The 21040-nt window shown below is 41.1% G+C and overlaps 1 protein-coding gene, 1 long non-coding RNA gene and 1 other non-coding gene across 9 annotated transcripts; 1 reads left to right on the top strand and 2 right to left on the bottom strand.

Annotated features, from left to right (window-relative positions):
- The first annotated feature begins 2480 nt into the window (after positions 1-2480).
- Positions 2481-20712, top strand: NAA20 (N-alpha-acetyltransferase 20, NatB catalytic subunit). Of its 7 annotated transcripts, XM_059705423.1 has the most exons (8): positions 4132-4213; positions 7500-7524; positions 7967-8018; positions 10249-10315; positions 10993-11128; positions 18141-18286; positions 20027-20152; positions 20325-20712. In XM_059705423.1, the coding sequence occupies exons 1-7, from the start codon at positions 4147-4149 to the stop codon at positions 20110-20112; spliced, it is 579 nt and encodes a 192-aa protein (XP_059561406.1). In that variant the 5' UTR covers positions 4132-4146; the 3' UTR covers positions 20113-20152; positions 20325-20712. The 7 variants fall into 7 exon arrangements, with proteins under 7 accessions (XP_059561408.1, XP_059561409.1, XP_059561407.1 ...); XM_059705427.1 differs by lacking the exon at positions 4132-4213 and adding an exon at positions 2517-2615 and having other exon boundaries at positions 20027-20712; XM_059705422.1 differs by having other exon boundaries at positions 20027-20712.
- LOC132239307 (uncharacterized) lies at positions 12356-18142 on the bottom strand. The gene is made up of 2 exons (XR_009454020.1): positions 14014-18142; positions 12356-12724 (listed from the first exon to the last, which is right to left on the bottom strand). It is a non-coding gene; the product is annotated as an uncharacterized LOC132239307 (long non-coding RNA).
- On the bottom strand, positions 20169-20310 carry LOC132240402 (small nucleolar RNA SNORA79). Its single transcript, XR_009454312.1, has one exon. It is a non-coding gene; the product is annotated as a small nucleolar RNA SNORA79 (small nucleolar RNA).
- Positions 20713-21040: the final 328 nt, after the last annotated feature.

Below are 21040 nucleotides of genomic sequence, written 5' to 3'. Positions count from 1 at the left end.
GATTTTCTGTGTAACCTATATGTCACCTTTCATTCAACTGATATTTACTGAGCACCTGCCAGGCACCCTTCTAGATGCTAATTTCTCTGAAGTGTTCAGGTGTTCAGAAGTGGGAACTGGTAAGAGTTTAAAAGTAATTATATAAACAGGGAGAGAAAGGGGATCCAGCTTGTGTTTCCAGGATGTTCTAACTTCCTCCACATTTCCCAAGGCCTGGCACACATTGCCATCGCATAGAGCTACTGTAGAGTTTTGATCTGTGGCTGGAAATGATGATTCTGAATCAAAATTTCTATCAGTGGTTTTCAAACTGGTAGCCCACAGCATCCATTTCCTGAAGCGGCTGAGAGTTGCCTTTGTATTGAATCCACAGTGGTTTTTAAAAATCAAAATTGCTCTTATGATACCATTATTTAAATAGGTACAAACAGAATAGTCATAAATTTCCATTTTATAGTGCTAATAAATTAAAATTATAAAAATCATCAAAACTTCACAAATAACAAAATTCAAATTAATATTAGTTCATGCCAGGAAAAAATTGTTGACACATTTTGAAATGACAAAAAAAAAAAAAAAGATGACTGGGAAACTCTGCCTTTTATTATTTTTGGCCTACTTTACAAAACTGTAAGCTATAAAAATTGATAGTAATGAAAATGACTTAGAAATATAAATGCTTCATGCGTGTCCATTAGATGCAATAGATTACTACTATGTGGATACTGACAAGCTTTACACTATTTCTAAATATACGACAGCAATCCTATTGCCTTGTGCATTTTAAATTCTCCTTTAAACAGGCTGTAACATCTTACTGGTCCTTTCATTGAATAAAGAGTTAAAATCTTTGACAAATGTTCATTTTATATTTGCATGAGAATAATAATTTTACCTTTTCTAAACATTATCCTTTAACCTTCATTTATTGAGGCACCTTCAGCTTTGCGGATATGAAATTGCCTCTATTTTCCCCCTGTTTAAACACCTGGCAGGCATAAGCTGAGCTCACAATGCCACATTCTGCCCTCCTGGTGCATCTGTAGTGCCTGTGGGCGTGAGTCTGTAGTCCCGGAACTTTTACACATATGCTTACACTCACATGCCTATATTGTTGAGGTTTTGGAAACAATGTCTGGACCTTGGACCTTGGGACATCCTTCTTATGAGCCTACCTACTTCCCCAACTGTCTGCTCTCTCCTCCTTCCATGCCTGGGCCACATGTCTGGGCAGGGGCCTGCTGAAGAGATTCCTAAGAACCAACTTGGGCCCCAGAGCAGTTAGAGACTTTAGGGCCTTAGAAATGAGATTTATTCTTGAGGAGTCCCTTTGGTTGGTTTGACTTGTGCAACCTGCCCCTCAAAACAACCTCAGTAGTTGCTTAAAAAGAGGGTGAGGAGAAATAACTTTCAAGAATGGGTAGAACATGTTCATTTCTTAGCCTCTGGACCTGGGCAATCAACATGGTGACAACCACTACCCATGGGGCTATTGTGTGAGTACTGGAAATGTGGCTAGTGCCACTGATGAATGACATTTTTAACTTTAAATTTAAAAACTGGTGTGCCATTATTTGAAAACTCAGCATGATTGGAACTGTTTGGGTATGTGATCTATTTTTTAACCATACATTTAACGTATAAATTTTATGAAATCTAAATACCGAACAAGTATTTCTTTTATTTTTACTTTTATTTCTTTTTTTCATAGAGAGGAAGGGAGAGGGAAAGACAGGGAGAAACATGCATTGGCTGCCACGCACCCCTCACTGGATCCAGCCCTCCACAACCTGGACCTGAGCCCTGACAGGGAATCAAACCAGTGTCCTCTTGTTGCCTTGGACGATGTCAACCAACTGAACCACACTGGCCAGGGCCAGAACATGTATTTCTTATGACAGTTTAGCTCCTGGATTGCAATATGTTGCAAATGTAAAATACACACATGATTTAAAAGGCTTGTTAAAAAAAATAAAGCATTCCATTAATACTTTTTCTGTTGATTACATGTGAAAAGATAATATTTTAAATATACTGGGTAAAATAAAATATATTATTAAAGTTGAATTCACTTTTTTTTTTTTTTAAACATCGTATTATGAGATTTGAGATTCTATACTAGGTTTGCATCTTTGGGATAGGACTCTCTGGACCATGAGGCTCTTCCCATTTTCCGTCCACTTCTTTCCTTATTTACCGAGGGCACCCAAATGATCCTGAACCCCGCTTTTCTGCTTTGGTTTCCTAATCCCTGCAGCTTTGTGTCTCCTTCCTCGGTGATGGCTTTATCTACTTTTTACAGTCGTTCCCTTGAAGGGGTTTCCAGCTTCTGAAGGCTAACCCTCCTGCCCTTACAGCGGTGGGCTGGCAATTCCTAACTTGCCGCGAGAGGGAGCTGCGTCGCTGCGTGGTTGCCGAGCAACTGGTGACCCGGAAGAAGTTCTCCGCCTTCCAGAGGCGCGGTAGTTCGCTGGATGACTTCCGGAGGGGCGGGCGCTCGCTGGATGACTTCCGGCGGGGCGGGCGCAGTCGCGGCGATTCTGCTTTGGCGGCGGCGGCGTAATGACCACGCTCCGGGCCTTCACCTGCGACGACCTGTTCCGCTTCAACAACATGTGAGTGAGATGCGCACTGGGCGAGCCTGGTGGCGCTCCCCCTCCCCCGGGCCGGGGTCCGAGGAGTCAACCCCGCCCGGCCGCCGCTGGTGCCTCCCGGGGGGCTGCAGGCCGAGGCCAGGGCGGGGGCGGCCGCACGGGCTGCCCTGCTGACCGTGGCCGCGGCGCTCTAACTTCATCCCGCCGCCCCGCGTCCTCCGGCGGCTGTCAGGCTGCGCTGGGTGGGCGGAGGTGGGGGCGGCCTGGGAGCCCGCGGCCGGCGCCCGGCCCTGCTGCCTCCGGGCCTGGGACCGGCTTCCCCTTGTCCTGGAAACCCCAAAAGTCCTGGCCTGGAGGTCGCGGCGAGGTCAGCAGCTGATAGCGAAGTGTCTGATGCGGCCCCCCGGGTGGAGGCGGGTAACTTTAAAGGATGAAATGAGGAGGTGACCAGGCCCCGCCGCGGTTCCTCCCGCAGTGCGGTCGGGGCTTGGTTTTGTCCGGGTTCCCGGAGCGGCGCCCCCAGCCGGGGCACCTTGCTCTGCTGTGCAGCGCCAGGGCGGGGCATGCTGGTGCAGGCCCCTTTGTGGCAGTTTCTTTCAGTCGGAGTTGTCAGGATAGGCGACTTGCAGGTACCATCCCTCCCCTCCACCCCCCGAACAAAACATGTTTGTTATTTTGGAATTTGTGAACATTTAAACAGTTGACAATTTTACCTCGAACACCTGTGTGGGCACATCAGCAGGCTTCTGCAGTGAACATGTTGCTACCTTGGCTCCATTTGCGACATCCATCCCGTCATCTTTCCGTTTGTCCCACATTCATCCATCCCCCCACCCACTAATCCCCCATCCACGTTTGAAAGGTGGACAAAATGTTGATAATGAGGAAGAAGGAAGCTCCGGAGAAGGGAGGGGAGTTAAGGTGGGAAAGCTGAGGCGTGGCGGGTCGCCTTGGAGACGAGTGTGCCGTGCCTGCAGTGGTGGGCCTGTAACTCAGCAGCCAGAGAGAAAGGGTGAAAGGACTTCTCCATTGTCGAGGGGTTTACACTTGATCCTGCTGGAAGGAGGTTCTGTTTGAAGCGGCATAACGGAGGCAGTTTGTGCGGAGCTCTCGCTGATCCCAGCGCTGGCACTGCAGTAGCATTTAATCCTCACAGCTCTCTGAGTAGGTGGTCTCATTACCCCCATTTTATGTATGAGCAAACTGAGGTACGGAGAGCAAGCGAATTGTCCCAGGTGTGAGGGCCTTGCAGTGAGAGCGAGTCAAACAGGGAGTCTAATTAATCCAAGGAGATTGGCAACAGCCGTGGTTCTTAAAGAGTGGCCCCTGACCATTGGGAACGTTTTGGAAATGCAAATTCTCGGGTGTTTGAGAACCACTGCTCTGAAGCCGGAGCCCTTCAACACAGAGCTGTGTGGAATAGGAGGTGAGTAGAGGAGGTATACCCGGCAGGTAAGCCATATAGGAGGTCTTGGCAATGGCCCAGAGGTGACAGCTCAACAAAGGCAGGAGGGGGGTGGCCTGTTGGAGAGTTGAAGCAAGAGGAGAGAATATGTTAGAGCAAGTGATTCTCCAGGTGTGCACCGGGGCCCCTCAAGATTGTTTTGGGGCTCTGCAAGGTCAGAGCTATTTTCATGATAACACTAAGATGGTTTTTTGCCTTTTGCACACTCATTCTCTCAGAGGTGCATAGTGAGTTTTCCAGATGTGTGATCTTACAACAGCAAGTATAACAGACAGATATGAGAATCCTATCTTCTATTAGGCCAGACATTAAAAAGATCTGTAAAATTGTTAAAACAATGCCATTCTTATCACGACCTTTTATTTTTTTCAAATACATCACACAACTTTATGGTAGGTCTGGGAAAATGCATTATTGATAATAAATGGTGAAATAATTTATCTTTAGCAGTATAATTATATATGCAGAATGTAAGTGTGGATGCTCCCGAAGCAACACCATCCTAGTCCCTAGAGTTTGGCTGATTGTACTTGCCTTCGCACTGCTAGTTCAGGTAACCACAACTGAACATCCCTTTCTTCCTACTTTACAGTTCTCTCTCTGTGTTAATGATATTGGCAAGTTCATACAAAAAAAAAAATACAAGAAAAATGGCTTTTAAAAATTTATTGCTCTAGTAATTTGATCATTAAGTCTATTATCAGTATAATAAATGTCTGTCTTCTAATTGATGGTTTTTAATGAAAAAGTTCTTTGTTACCTTTCAGAGAAAGTGCTGAGCAGTGTCAGCCCATAACAGGCCGTTGGTTTTACTCTCCCTTTCCCATAAGCAGTGTTCATACTTATAACAAGGGTCTGTCTACACAGCAGCAAAACCAAAGTGGTCAGTGTTTTTATTCACCCTCCCACCAAGAGGGGGACTGATCATGCCTGAAAGACCTCTTTTCTACTTTTAGGCTTTGGTGTTCATTCTAACTTGATTTTACTTTAAAAAAAATTAAATTTATTGGGGTAACATTGGTTAATAACATTCCATAACTTTCAGGTGTACAGCATTTGACACCTGTGTATTCTATGTTGTGCTCCCCATCTGAAGTCTAGTTTCCTTCTGTTAACCATATGTTTGACCCCCTTTATCCACTTCACCATCACCCCATCCCACTTCTCCTGATAACCACCATTCTGTTATCTGTATCTGTGATATTCTGACTTACTTCATTTAGCATAATACTCTCAAGAGTTCATCTATGTTGTCACAAATGGCAGTATTTCATTTCTTTAAGATGAATAATATTCCATTTTACATATATACCACATCACCTTTGTCCAATCATTCATCAGTGGATACTTAGCTATTGTAAATAATGCTGCATTGAAAATAGAGGCACATATATCTTAATGCAGAAGTATTTTTATGTTTTTTGGATAAATACCCAGAAGAATAATTGCTGGATCATTTGATAGTTCTATTCTTAGTTTTTTTGAGGATTTTTTTTGTTTTGTTTTCTATAGTAGCTATACTAATTTACCTTCCCACCTACAGTATACAAGGGTTTCCTTTTCTCTATATCATCCAACATATATTTTTTGTCTTTTTTATAATAGGCATTCTTACAGGTGTGAGGTGATATCTCATTGTGGTTTTAATTTGCCTTTCTCTAATAACTAGTTATATGTCTGTCTTCCTGGGAAAAGTGTTCAGGTCCTCTGCCCATATTTTATTGATTGTCTTTTTGTTGTTGAGTTTTACAAGTTCTTCATATCTTCTCCCATTTGGTTGGTTTCTTTTGCTTTGCAGAAGTTTTTAGTTTGATGTAGTCCCATTAATTTCTTTCTGCTTTACTTCACTTGCATTTGGGATCAAATTTAGGAAAACATTTCTGAGACCAGTGTCCATAAATTTAGTGCCTATGTATTCTTCTATGTATTTTATTATTTCAGGTATTACATTCAGATCTTTAATACATTTTAACTTTGTGTATGGTATAAGATAGTTTAGTTTCTTTCATTCTTTTGTCTTTTGCATATGGCTGTCCAGTTTTCCCAACACCATTTCTTTTTCCATTGTATATTCTTGGCTCCTTTGTCAAAAATTAGTTGCGTGTGTGTGTGTGTGTGTGTGTGTGTGAGATAAAAGCCTAATATGCTAAGTGTCCCGCTGTCCAGTCAGCTGTTCAACCAATCAAAGCATAATATGCTAATGATATGCTAAGGCTGCTCAGCCACTTGCTATGACGTGCGCTGACCACCAGGGGGCATACAATCGACCGGTTGACCAGTCGCTGTGTCGTGCACTGACTACTGGGGGTAGACGCTCCAACTGGTAGGTTAGCTTGCTGCTGGGGTCCGGCTGATTGGGACTCAGCAAGATGGGCTGGACATGGCCTGGAGACCTCCCACCACCCCTCCCCACCTGGGCAGCCTCCTGCGTCCTTCCCCAACCCCAATCGTGCACTGGTGGGGTCGCTTGGCCTGGCCTGTGTCCTCTCGCAATCCAGGACCCCTCCGGGGATGTCAGGAGAGCCGGTTTCAACCCAGTGGCTGAACGAGTAGTCGCTATGACATGCACTGACCACCAGAGGGCAGACACTCAATGCAGGAGCTGCCCCCTGGTGGTCATTGCACTCAGCCAGAAGCCAGGCTCATGGCTGGCGAGCACAGCGGCAGTGGTGGGAGCCTCTTCCACTTCCACAGCAGTTGGACATCCCCCGAGGGCTCCCGGACTGTGAGAGGGTGCAGGCCAGGCTGAGGGTTGCGAACCCCCCCCTTCCCCCCCCCCAGTGCATGAATTTCGTGCACCGGGCCTCTAGAGAGTGTGTGTGTGTGTGTGTGTGTGTGTGTGTGTGTGTGTGTGTCTCTCTCTCTCTCTCTGTCTGTCTGGGTCTATTTCTGAGCTCTCAGTTCTCTTCCATTGGTCTATGTATCTGTGTTTCCGCACATACCATACTATTTTGATTATTATAGTTTCATAGTATTGTTTGAAGTCAGAAAGTGTGATACTTCCAGCTTTGTTAATTTGTCACAGGATTACTTTAGCTATTTGGGGTCTTTTGTGGTTACATACAAATTTTTAAAAATGTTTATTCATGTGAAATGGGTGAAAAGGGTTAAAAGGTACAAAACTTCCAGTTATAAAATAAATAAGTCATGGGTATATAATGGATAGTATGGTGAGTATAACTAATGATACTGTATTGCATACTTAAAAATTGCTAAGCGAGTAGATCTTAAAAGTTCTCACCACAATAACATTTTGCAACTGTCATTTTGCAATATGGCCATTAGGTAATTTAAACCATCCTCCTGAGCCCTAAAGTTGGTTTTAAAGTGGATTTTGCATGTTTTGATTTCCTTGTGCATATTATTTTTAGTTTTAATGGGCTTATTTAAACTGGTTTTGTAAACACTGCTTACTACTGTCTTTTCCTCATTTCTTTCAGTAACTTGGATCCACTTACAGAAACTGTATCCTTTTTTTAAAAAAAAAGTTAAATGAAGGCTTACTAAAAGGAAAATAGAGAAACAAAGGAAAAAAAATAGACCAGTACTGAAAAACTTTAAAACCTTTTAGATCAGGAAACATCATAAACAACATTGAAAGCAATTTAAATAAACTGGGAAGAAGATTTGTCTTAAACCTGCCTAACAAGTTGCTAATATAGTGACCTCATAAATCTATAACAATACAGCTACCCTGCCCAGCTTCCCGTCAGTAGTATGGGTGTACACAACAGAAAGTAGTGAGTTCAGCAAGATGGGTTATTTCTGTGTGTTCTGAATGAAGTCTGGAAATGATGAGCAGTAGGGCAGGTGGTGGTTCCATGTAGTCACCAGTGACCAGGTTCTGCACTTGAACCACTCTGCCATTCCCAGGGTGGCTGTGTCCTTCCTATTCCATGGCTGCCAGAGCAGACAGCATCACATCCATGTTCCTGGCAGGAGGATCAACAGAGGGGAAGGTAAAGATATTGTTTGCTGTATCTCGTTGATCAGCACCTGCCTCACTTAGGTAGCTGTAAGAGTCCCAGAATGTGCGTACTTTAAATTAGGGCTTATTACTAAAGTGAAGAGAGGATTTGGGGTAACAATGAGCAGTATCTATCTGGATCATGTTGCACTAACAAACAACCCCCACATCCCGAGTGGCTTAAAAACACAAAGTTGGATTTCTGGGTTATCCATGTCCATTGCAGGGTGGGGACGGGCGGGGGGGGGGGGGGCGGGTAATATTAACTGATAATTCAATATAAGAGGCTAGTGGACATATTAGTTCAGTCTTACCAGTCAGAAGACGTGAATTACAACCAAAATAAAATGTGATGTTTTACTTATCAAAATATCTAGAATTAAAAAAAAAAAAGATAAAACTCAGTGCTGATGAGGGTGTGGTTATAGGAACATTCTCATAGATTGCTAATGATGGCATAAACTGCAATAATTTTTTGGAAGTCACTTTGGCAATGTAATTTATTTTATTTTATTGATTTCAGAGAGGAAGGGAGAGAAACATCAATGATGAGAGAGAATCATTGACTGGCTGCCTCCTGCATGCCCCACACTGGGGATCGAGCCCTCAATCCTGGCATGTGCCCTTGACCCGAATCAAACCCGGGACCCTTCAGTCCACAGGCCGAGGCTCTATCCATGGAGCCAAACCGGCTAGGGTGGCAATGTAATTCTTAGTAATTCCAGTTCCCAGAAGCAGAAAATAATAAGCAACAGAGGCAATTATGTCAGGGCATGACGAACTAAGGTGCAAGAGCCAAGTTTGCACACTGCCTGTTTTTATAAATAGTTTTACTGGGACACAGATATGCTGAGTAATTTTCTATTATATATGGTCTTTTCCATGGCCTTCACAGTTTGAGTAGTTGCAACAGAGACCATATGGACCACACAGCCTAGAATATTTACTATCTGGCCCTTTACGGAAAAAGTTTGTTAACTCCTTAGTTATGTCATTACAAAAATATTTATTGCTGTTATTAAAAATTGGGGATAACATTCATTCACAATGATAAGAAAATGACTAAATAAATTAATCTCTATTCATAAAGTATTTTAAAAAGTTTGAAAAAGTGGAAACAACCCAGACATCCACTGTCAAGAGATAGTATATTTAAATTGTCTTTTCACAACAGTGGAACACTATACAGCAGTAAAAACTAATGGTAGGTAGTTTTACTATTTTTAGTTTTAATGGGCTACGTATCAAAAACAGAGTTGAGTGGGAAAACCAAAAAAAGAAACTCTGAAGTTTTCATTTATATTTTAAAAACTATGACCTATTAAAGATCTTTCCATGTTTAAAAATAGTAAAAGGATTTTGAAGAATTTTGAATGACACAAATTTTCACCATAAAATAAGGGCAGTATTAGGATTCATATCAACTTACATGGTTTGTTTCCAGTTACCTGCAAAGTTTACAGTAAAAGTCTCATAATCCAGGTGAAGCCATATTTGAAAGGAACCTACCAGCTCCTAGTGGTTGATGAGTGGGCACATTGGAGGAGACAGTTATGGTGTGTTTTAAGGCTGCATGGTAGGAAGACTGACTGGCCTGTCATTTTAGGGGTTAAGTTTGAAGAGTATTGAAAATAAAGCTTGTCTTTCAGAGGAGAGTTTGAAGAATTTACTAAACAGGTTTTCCAGGAACTTTATATATATATATATATATATGATCGATGATGTCCCTTCATGGAATTGCATCAGCAAGCTGACATTAAGGAGAAATATAGGAATGAGTATGTATTAGTAATTTTCCAGTGCAATTATGGAAAAGTAAACATACTGAGCATCTATGTACGAAGTGCCAGGGATAGAGTAAACATTACTCATAGTTTTAAGGGGAGACAGATTGTAAACAAATAAGAATATCCGGTGAGGCTAAGTGCTATGCAGAGATTTAGATACAATGAGTCCTAGTTCAGTTTTCTGTTGGATGGTGCAGTTTCCATTCACATTTGAGGTGGTATGTTCAGGTACATTGTTAAAAAATTAGTGCTAACCTAAATATTTACTGTAATGATATGATTATAGAAAACATACATATATAGAGCTGGGGATAAAGCAACAACATACTTATTAAGGGGAACTTTCTTTATCCCTTTTATGAAGAACTTGTTACTGCCCATCGTTCTTCACACTCCTTAACAAGACTGTAGTATGGGATTCCTTTTTATTTACAGTATCTTGCCCATTGGCCAGAGTATTTCATTGTTGCAGAGGCACCTGGTGGAGAGTTAATGGGCTATAGTAAGTATAATGCCACCAGTACTGTTTTGGATAGGAGTTAAGATTTTAATATGGGTTTAAACTGGTTTAGAATGATAAAGAATTGAAAGTATAATCACGATGTCTATAATTTCTTTCCTTTTAACCATTAGAAACTCAGTGATCCCTTCTACATTAGGCATTGTGCTAGGTCCAGCTGTTACAGCAGTGAACCAGCCAAACAGGGTCTCAGTCTTCTTGGATCTTTCAAACTATATATATGTTAAGTTTCTACATAGTTTATTTGGTACATAATACAAGGATTGTAGCATCTTCATTGAGTAGCATTATTAACAAAAACTTAGCTATTGATTGTCTCAGTTATGTATACATGTACACATACCCACACATATACCTATGTGAAATATAGATATTTTTAAAAATACATATTCTGATTCTGTGTTCAAAATTAGTTATGTTTTTAGTATATCATTCCTTTAAAAAAACTTTCTAATTCCAATTCTACAACTAGATTTAACATGACATTTATAAGTGAAATTCAGATAAAAGCACCATTAACCATTAAGTAGATGACTTTAAGATTTAAATACTAAAGGTTTGTCATTAGTTTCCTTTATAATAAAAATGTATCAAACAGTAATTCTATATTTATGTGTAAACCCCTGTGTTTATTAATGAATGCAATCTTTTGTTGGCAGTTATGGGTAAAGCAGAAGGCTCAGTTGCTAGGGAAGAATGGCATGGGCATGTCACAGCTCTGTCTGTTGCCCCAGAATTTCGACGCCTTGGTTTGGCTGCTAAACTTATGGAGTTATTAGAGGAAATCTCAGAAAGGTGAGATCCTATTTTTCTAATAATTTATGAACCCTGATCATTTGATTTTTCTCTGTGAACATTTATAAGACTTTTTCCCTTCAGGCTGAGTAAATATAATGCATTACAACTTACAGAAGTTTCATTTTTAGCCTCCAGTAGTCCTTATAACAATTCTGTAACATATTCAGAATGGCATTGTCCCTATTTTGCCACTGAGGAACATTAAAGAGAAATAAGTGACTTGCCACAGGCTTGCAACCTGGGTAATTCGTGGAATCAAATTTGTGGGTTTTTTTTACTATTCTTGCCACTATGGGAGATATTCCCATATTCTTTGTTAACATTGCCCTTGGTATCTTAATGATTTTTTTCACAGTGCCCCTTGACCAAATGGAAAACAGTTTAGTCTTAAGCAGTTATGCTCTGATTAATAAGTATTTATGGCCTAACAACCTAGTAGATATTTAGAAAAAAAGTAAACTGAAAGAAAAAATATTTTTATTTCATTGTTAAATAATTGTGGTTATTGACTAATGAGATGTGTGCTCTTGTTGGGTATTGTATTCCTTTTCAAACCCTGGAAATGGATTGATACAACCACCTGCATTCCTGTTTCACATTGGTTTTCATGTGGTACTTTATTTTTTTAATCATAGGAACTGCCCAAAATCTGGCTTCATAAAGGTAGTCATCAAAAGGGATATAACATGATGTAATGTTGTATTCTCGATTACATCAAAATAGTGGTTTGTTAGTGTCTGATATGTAAGGTTTGTCTGTGTTTTCCTCAAACATTTGAAATATCCCACAGCACCTCTGAGTTTTGGGCACCCTGGGACACCCTGGAGCAGTTTGGGGAACTGCCAACATTATGGCTTTTTAAAAAAGACCTATTATATATGTTAAACATCCTCATTAAGTGAGATTAAAGTAATAAAGAGAAAACCCCTCCTGCCAGCCCATTCTAGAATAGATATGTGTGTATAAAGTTTAACCAATTGCCAAGCTGCCATTTTTTCCTTTACTGTAAATACTTAAAAGTATATAGAAAAGGGAATAGCTACTGAGAAGCACTCGAGGCTTTACACTTAATTAATGGAATTAATAATAAATATAAGTCTTAAAATAACCCAGGCTTAAAATGCTCCTAGCCAAAGTGGTAGCAAGAGGAACTCGAGCTCATTCAGAGAAGAGAGGAAATGGTGTTAGCCAAAAAGGAAATGAACTCTAGTCCTTAAGAATACCTAAGATTTAAGTGATCTTTATTTGTATGGGTGTGTGTTTATATACCAATATCCATCCATACATCTATGCATGTGTATACATGTATACATTAAAAATAGAAACAGTATGTAATTTCAAAACAAACAAGTAGGGAAAAAAACAGAATGACAAATCATTTTAAAAGAAGAAAGAAAAAGGAAATTAAAATGACAAAATAAATAAGCATGAATTAAGATGATAGCTGTGAATCAAATATTTTCACTAATTACAACAGTAAACGTCAATAGACTAATGAGTCCAATTAAAAGACAGACTTGAGGACATTATGCTAAGTGAAATAAGCTAGTTACAGAAAGACAAATACTGCATGATCCCACTTACATAAGATATCTAATAAAAGAGAAACATGCAAATTGACCATACCTCAGCAACACCCACAAGCCATGCCCACCAGCCAGTCAGGAGTGAGTATGCAAATAAACCCAACCAAGACGGTGGCGGCCATGGAGCTGGAGCGAATAGGAGGCTTGGGGTGCCCATGGCGATGGAGGAAGCCAAGCTTCCCGTCTGCCCTGGCCGGTTGTGGGCTCTGCTCAAGGCTACAAAGTTTCAATTATAGAAGATAAATAAATCCCAGATACCTGTTTCCAGCCGCTGTGGCCTCTGCTCAAGGAAGGTCTGGGGCCTGGCCGACAAACAGCCATCAGCCACTCACCCAGGCTGGCCACACCCTCATGGGGTGAGGGTCCCTGCTGGGGGGCTTGGCCAGTCTGCAAACAGCCATCAGCCCCTCACCCAGGCTGGCCAGGCACCCCAGCGGGACCCCCCATCCTGAAGGGGGTGTGGCCAGCCTGAACACAGCCCTCAGCCCTTCACCCAGGCTGGCCATGTTCCCCCAGCAGGGACCCTCATCCCATGGGGGCGTGGCTGGCCTGCAAACCACCACAGGCCCCTTGTCCAGGCCACCCTATGCCCCAAGGGAACCCCCACCCTGATCCGGGACACCTTCAGGGCAAACCAGCCGGCCCCCACCTGTGCACCAGGCCTCTATCTACTAGTAAAAGGGTAATATGCTAATTAGACTGGAAGATCTTCCAGGAGACCTTCCAGGCGTTCTTCTGGACAAAGCCATGGTGGCTGGGCCGAGGTAGAGGCGGTTAGAGGCCAAGAGGGGAGGGTGGTTGTGGGTGATCAGGCTGGTGGGGGGGCGGAGCCGTTGGGGGTAAGCAGACCAGCAGGGGGGCCAGTTGGGGGTAAGCAGGCCATCAGTGGGGGTCAGTTGGAGGTGATCAGGACAGCAGGGGTGGGCAGTTTGGAGTGAGCAGAGCAGCAGGGGGGCAGTTGGGGGCAAGCAGGCCAGTGGGGAGGGAAAGTGGGGGCAAGCAGGCCAGCGGGGGGGGGGGGGGGCGTGCAGTTGGGGGCGATTAGGATGGCGGGGGGGCATTTGGGGCGAGCAGGCCAGCATGCAGAGTGGTTAGGGACAATCAGGCAGGCAGGCAGGTGAGCGGTTAGGAGCCAGCAGTCCCGGATTGCGAAAGGGATGTCCAACTGCTGGTTTAGGCCCAATCCCTGTAAACCAGCAGTAGGACATCCTTCGAGGGGTCCCAGATTGGAGAGGGTGCAGGCCGGGCTGAGGAACAACCCCTCCCCTCCTGCACGAATTTCGTGTACCAGGCCACTAGTCTAAAATTCATAGAATCAAAGAGTGGAATGGTGGTGGCCAAGGGCTGGGCGTATGGGGAAGTGGGGAGTTAATAATCAGCATAAAGTTTCAGTTAAACAAGATGAAAAAGCTCAAGTCTGCTATACAGCATTGTACCTGCAGTCAGCAATAATGTATTATACATTTACAATTTATTAAGATCTCATGTTGTGTTATGAAATAAAATTGAAAAGTAAAATAAAATTGAAAAAAAAGGAGACTGTTAGGACTATTTACAGGAAATACGTGTAAAGATTAGATATAGAAAGATTGAAAGTAATTTTTTAAATTATACAAATTCTAATCAAGACAGTTGATATACTTAAATGAACAATTGTCACAGTATAGTTCAATAATTACCAGCTTAAAAAGAGTCATTGCATATTGATAAAAGATTTAGTCCATCAGGAAGATGTAATAATAAAAAAATTTACATACTCAATGACATATTCAATGTAAAAATGCACCACTTGCCAAAACTATACTGAGAAATAGACAAATCATCACCATAATGGGAGGTGTGTCTTTCTAATTACTAGGCCAATCAGACAAATAACAGGGGTCAACAAATTTTTTCTGGGCCAAATAGTAAATATTTAGGTGTTGTGGGCTACCTAAGGTCTCTACTGTGTGTGTGTGTGTGTGTGTGTGTGTGTAACAATCCTTTAAAATTATAAAAAACATTCTTAGTTCGAGAGCAACAAAAAATAAGTTGTGAGCTGACCTCTGACTTCAAGAATTTCAATCAGCCAAAAATCTTTCCACATAGAATACTGGCTTTTCTGGCAAAAATTTTTACCATTCTAATTAAGAAATGACTGTAGGTTCAATTTTCCACAAAGAGGGAATATTCTTCAACTTATTTTTTTAAGGCTAGGATAACCTTGATAATAAAATCTGACAAGAATTAGAAAGGAAATTTGAGGGAAATCTCATTATACATGCAGAAATCCCAGTAAAATCTTAGTAAAATGGATTCAGCAATTCATAAAGAGGATGCTATGTCAAGGGAAGGTTATTTTAACATTAGAAAATCTGTAAGTATATTCCACCACTGTAATAGATTAAAGGAGAACTATTATTTAAGTAAATGCAAAAAAATGCATTGATAAAATTCAGTATTCATTCGTGATTAAAAACTTGATCAAACTAGGAAATAGGAGAGAACTTCCTTAAACTGAAGAGTATCTGCGAAAAACCTGTGGTAAATATTGGTGGTGATGCATGCTTTCCTTTTAAAATCTGGGACAAGATAAAGACACCTATAGTTAGCCCCTTTTTAGTAATATATTGAAAATACTAGACAGTACCAGTAAACCAAGAAAAAATAAGAGGATTGGAAAAAACAAACTTACTTTGCAAAGATAAGATTGGGCAGATACGAAACTCATTAAGAAGCTACAAGTAAATGTTGAGACCAGTGATTTTCAACCTTTTTCATTTCGTGGCACACATTAATTACTAAAATTCTGTAGCACACCAAAATAATTTTGCCAATCTGACAAAAAAAGTGTAATTTTGATTCATTTACACAATGACTATTGTTGTGTTGGCTGTTGTTTTTTGACAAGTGCATTTGTCAAATCTCTAAAATCCTGATGCCCCTTCTGTGACAAATAATTCTTATTATATTAAAAGTGAACTCTTATTCATGTGGAGAAAGCCTAAAAGGCCATTAACTTGCATCCATGAAAGAAAAATAAAAGAACAAACGGACAGTTGAAGTACTGAGGAAGAAATCACTAAGAAATTGTTAAAAAAATATTTAGTGATATTAAAAAATAGCCAAGTTTCGAAACATATAATAGAGAACTGAAATGAATAAATGTCACTATATTTATATACTGTATATGAGGACCCTAGAACCATAAAAAATGCAAAAAATTCAGTGTTAATAACTCATTCTCGAATTGCCTTCCTTAAAAATCAAATTGCCCCATGTTGGGAACCACTTATTTAGATGGATCATCTTTGATGTCTCTCAAAGTTTTATCAACTTTAGAGATCTTGCAGCTTTTGTTAGATTTTTTCCCCTAAAGGTTTAGTGCAGCGGTTCTCAACCTGTGGGTCGCAACCCCTTCACACGGGTTGCCTAAGACCATTGGAAAACACATATATAATTACATATTGTTTTTGTGAATAATCACTATGCTTTAATTATGCTCAATTTGTAACAATGAAATTAGGGGTCACCACAACATGAGGAACTGTATTAAAGGGTCGCGGCATTAGGAAGGTTGAGAATCACTGGAATAGAGGAATGGTTAAGAGCCTAAAAGAGACAATATATTCCTGAACAACAAAATGGGTAGGTTTGCCCCTTTAGATATCATAGATATTAACCTGTAATGAGTAAGACTCACGTGCGTTCGGGCTGGAGTAAAGCTGTAATGAGTAAGGCTGTGTTCGGACTGGTGTAGGTGTCTAGAGTATGGAACAGAATTTGAGAAACAGATCCAGGAATACATGAATTTTTACATCCCTCAGAGGAGGCAGTTGTCTTGAGTGATGAAAGGATGCACTTTTCAGTGAAAAGTGGTGGCACAATAGGATATCCACATGGTGAAAAAATTTTCCCAGCTTGCCATCTTACTATATACAAATCAGTTCCACATTTATTAAAAACCTGGATGTGAAAAGAAAAATTAACAAGCCCTTTGAAGTTAATACAGGAGAGCGTCTCCCTAAGCTCAAGGTAGAAAAGAACTTCTGAAACAAGCCATAAAAAATGCTAACTGTAAAGGAAAAGTTCATATACAGTAGGTCCTTGGGCTATGTCGGAGATCGGTTCCTACGACACCACGTAACGTGATTTTCACCATAAGTCGGAACCCACTTACGTCACTCACATGGAGCACATACACAGCAGGAATGAAGTGAAACAGTAAAAAAAATTTAAAGAAAGATAACAATTCTTGACCTTTACTTGTGGCAAATAAATAAAAAACATAAAGCACATATATACATACGTCAAAATGACTTTTTTTAAAATAAATAAATGGGAGATGGCGATGTAACCACAAAACGACGTACGTTGAGTCCGATGTAACCCGAGGACTGTCTGTATTCAAGTTCATTGAAATGAAGTAATTTTGTTCATCAAGAAATACATAAAGCCGAAACCGGTTTGGCTCAATGGATAGAGCGTCGGCCTGCGGACTGAAGGGTCCCAGGTTCGATTCCGGTCAAGGGCATGTACCTGGGTTGCGGACACATCCCCAGTAGGAGATGTGCAGGAGGCAGCTGATTGATGTTTCTCTCTCATCGATGTTTCTAACTCTCTATCCCTCTCCCTTCCTCTCTGTAAAAAAATCAATAAAATATATTTAAAAAAAAAAAATACATAAAGATAATGACAATACTAGCCACAAACTGGAAAAAGATAGCAAATTGGAAAAAAGATGTTACATCCTTTACACAATGTTGAATACCCAGCATACCAAACTATAGCATAGGGGAGGAAAAAGAAAAATGTTTCAGAGACCAATAGAGACTTCAGAACCAGAAATCTAAATGGCTAGCAAAAATATATTCAGCCTTGTTAATCCAAAATGACAATTAATATCCCTGAGGTACTATTATACTGTAAGATTTTCAAGCAAAAAGTCTGATGCAAAAAGCCTTGGTAGTATGGTACTGGAGTCTTACCCATTTCTGTGGGAGTTTAAGGGGCACAGCAAGTTGAGAAACAGATATTAACAAGTTGAAGAAGTGTGCGCCCCGACAAGCCAGCAATAGACTTGAGTATTGTATGACTAACTGGTAAAATGGGCATGTCAATTACTATGACATAAAATACACAGTAATTTTTTAAGCCAGTTAGCAGAATTGTGGAAAAAAAGAAAATATGTACTATAGGTTTTGAAATATTAGTATGCAGACAGAAAGTCATCTTTTTATACAGTGAAATAGTTGTTATAAATCCGCAGCAATATATGTTTTTTAAAATTGATTTATGATGTAATCACCTGCAAGGTCCTATTACTGCCATTCTATTAAAAGTAGTCAAAGTAAAAGCAGGTATTGTTTTTAAAAATACATGTACCTATTTTTTTTCTATGGTTTCTCACATGGTAACATTTTCCTTTCTTTTTTTAAAAAAAGAAAAGGTGGATTTTTTGTTGATCTCTTTGTAAGAGTATCTAACCAAGTTGCAGTCAACATGTACAAGCAGCTGGGCTACAGTGTATACAGGACGGTCATAGAGTACTATTCAGCCAGCAACGGGGAGCCCGACGAGGATGCTTATGGTAAGCTGTCTTTGGCAAAATCCCAAAGAGGAAGCTGAACATTTACGTTCATTCTACAGACTGAAATATCTAATTAGTTTAATAAACTTAAAAGAATCATATTTGTTGGACTTAATATTTTAAATTCAATATATAATATTTCCTTTAACCTGCCTTTAGGAACCTACCACTAATTAGCTTATACTAGGGGCCCAGTGCACAAAATTCGTGCACTGGGTGTGTGTGTGTGTGTGTGGGAGTGTCCCTCAGCCCAGTCTGCCCCCTCTCACATACTGGGAGCCCTCAGGCGTTGACCCCCATCACCCTCCAATCGCAGGATCGGCCCCTTGCCCAGGCCTGACGCCTCTGCCAGAGGTGTCAGACTTGGACAGGGGACCCCCATCTCCCCCCGATCACTGGCTCTGGCCCCCACCCAGGCCTGAGGCCTCTGGCCCAGGAATCATGCCGGGGCAGGGGACCCCCATCTCCCTCTGATCGCTGGCTCCACCCTCCGCCCAAGCCTGACGCCTCTGACCCAGGCTTCAGGCCTGGGCAAGGGGACCATCATATCCCCCCAATCCCCGGCTCCGCCCCCCGCCCAGGCCTGATGCCTCGGCCAGAGGAGTTGACCCTCATCACCCTCCGATCACCAATCACCGGATCGGCCCCTTGACCAGGCCTGAGGCCTCCGGCAGAGGTGTCAGGCCTGGGCAGGGGACCCCCAGCTCCCCGTGGTTGCAGGCTCCGCCCCTGCCCAGGCCTAACGCCTCTGGCTGAGGCGTCCGGCTCGGGCAGCGGGGACCCGCAGCTGCAGCGGCCCCGTGATCGTGGGCTCCGCTTTAGGCCCAGGTAAGGGACCCCTAGCTCCCAGGACTGCCAGCTTCGACCTTGTCCAGCTCCCATCGCTGGCTCCACCCCTACTTCCTATCACTGGCCAGGGCGGAAAAGGCACCTGATTCTCCGATCATGGCTGGGGGGCAGGGCAAAGGCAGCCCCAGGGCCGCCTTTGCCCTGCCCCCCAGCTCTTAGCTCCCCCCTGGGTTTCTGATCACTGTCAGTGGCAGGGGGCTTCTTCCTGCTTTCCCTTAGCCTCCCTGCATTGTGCCTACATATGCAAATTCACCGCCATCTTGTTGGCAGTTAACTGCCAATCTTAGTTGGCAGTTAATTTGCATATAGCCCTGATTAGCCAATGAAAAGGGTATCGTCGTACGCCAGTTACCATTTTTCTCTTTTATTAGATAGGATTAACTGACCAATGACTAGTTATGTTATTGTCTTACTACATTACTAAGATTCTGTCAAAAGAACATTTGTATGAAGAGCTGAATCCCAGTTGGGCTTTGGTTATTACCCTCTGGTTACTGGTGATTGAGTCTCACTTGTATAAAGACATTTCCCTTAGATCAGTGGTTCTCAACCTTCCTAATGCCGTGACCCTTTAATACAGTTCCTCATGTTGTAATGACCCCCAATTTCATTGTTAAAAATTGAACAATGATTAAAGCATAGTGATTAATCACAAAAACAATATGTAATTATATACGTGTTTTCCAATGGTCTTAGGCAACCCCTGTGAAAGGGTCGTTCAATCCCCAAAGGGGCCACGACCCACAGGTTGAGAACCGATGCCTTAGATTATGGTGAAAGGGGAGATACGGGGCAAAACCTCTTATGGGAACTTTTCCTGTACACTTTAAATTTAATATAAAATTATTGAAATTTGGGTACTTTAATTAATTAAATTTTGCTTCCTAACAGATATGAGGAAAGCACTTTCCAGGGACACTGAGAAGAAATCCATCATACCATTACCTCATCCTGTGAGACCTGAAGACATTGAATAACCATGGGCAGTGGTTCTTAGGTTGATGCTCCAGATATTTTTGTTTTGTTTTCGTTTTTTTGTTTGTTTGTTTGTTTTCAGAGAACAAACAGATAATCCCATTATCCTGATATTCTCTGAGTGAAGAAAATCACTTTCAATTTACGATGACCTGAAATCCTAGTGCCAGGCCTGCAGGCAGGAGGAGGAACGGTCATCGAGTCCAGATATTTTATGGACAGTATTATTTTTATTGGATGGCATTAGAGTTCTGTTAGAGAAAAGTGCTTATTTAGATCTTAAAGACTTCAAGAAAATGTTTTAAATTTTACTGTTTCCAGGTAGCAACATCATACCTACTGAAGCTGTCCACTGTAATAAAATTCAATCAGAAAGGCAGCTAAGTCAGATGGAAACATTCTATCAGAGTTCATAATATTCACTATATGCTAGGGGGGAAAAAGCTCCAATCTCCTCATAAATTCTATGCCTGAGAACCACTGCTGCATATATATATATATATATTTTTTATTTTGTATTGAACTATTGATTGAAGCTTTAAAACCATATATGAAATGTTAAATCTAAGATGTATAATAAAGTGCACTGTTGACTCTATAAATGTTTTTTGGAAGTTTGTAAAACTAAATTAAGATTGAGAAAGCATCATTTAGGATATGCTTATTTATTTATATATAAAACATTTTTAAAATGCATACTTGAAATAGTTTCTGACCAGCATACTTAAGCTTCCTTATTTCAAAATAAATTCTTCCCAGTTATTGTTTTCATACTGTTAGTTCTAGGTCCTTTCCGTATCTCATATATGTTTTACTTAAATCATGCCTTTCAAATTATAAAAAGATGTTGAGGTTTATTTAAAGGGGAAAAAGAACCTAAATCCTAAAGGTCATGTAACTAGATAATAGACCAACAACATACTTTCATGT

Source organism: Myotis daubentonii, chromosome 8 (assembly GCF_963259705.1).
Source record: "Myotis daubentonii chromosome 8, mMyoDau2.1, whole genome shotgun sequence".
Lineage (NCBI taxonomy): Eukaryota > Metazoa > Chordata > Mammalia > Chiroptera > Vespertilionidae > Myotis > Myotis daubentonii.
This window is presented reverse-complemented; position numbering and strand designations above follow the sequence as displayed.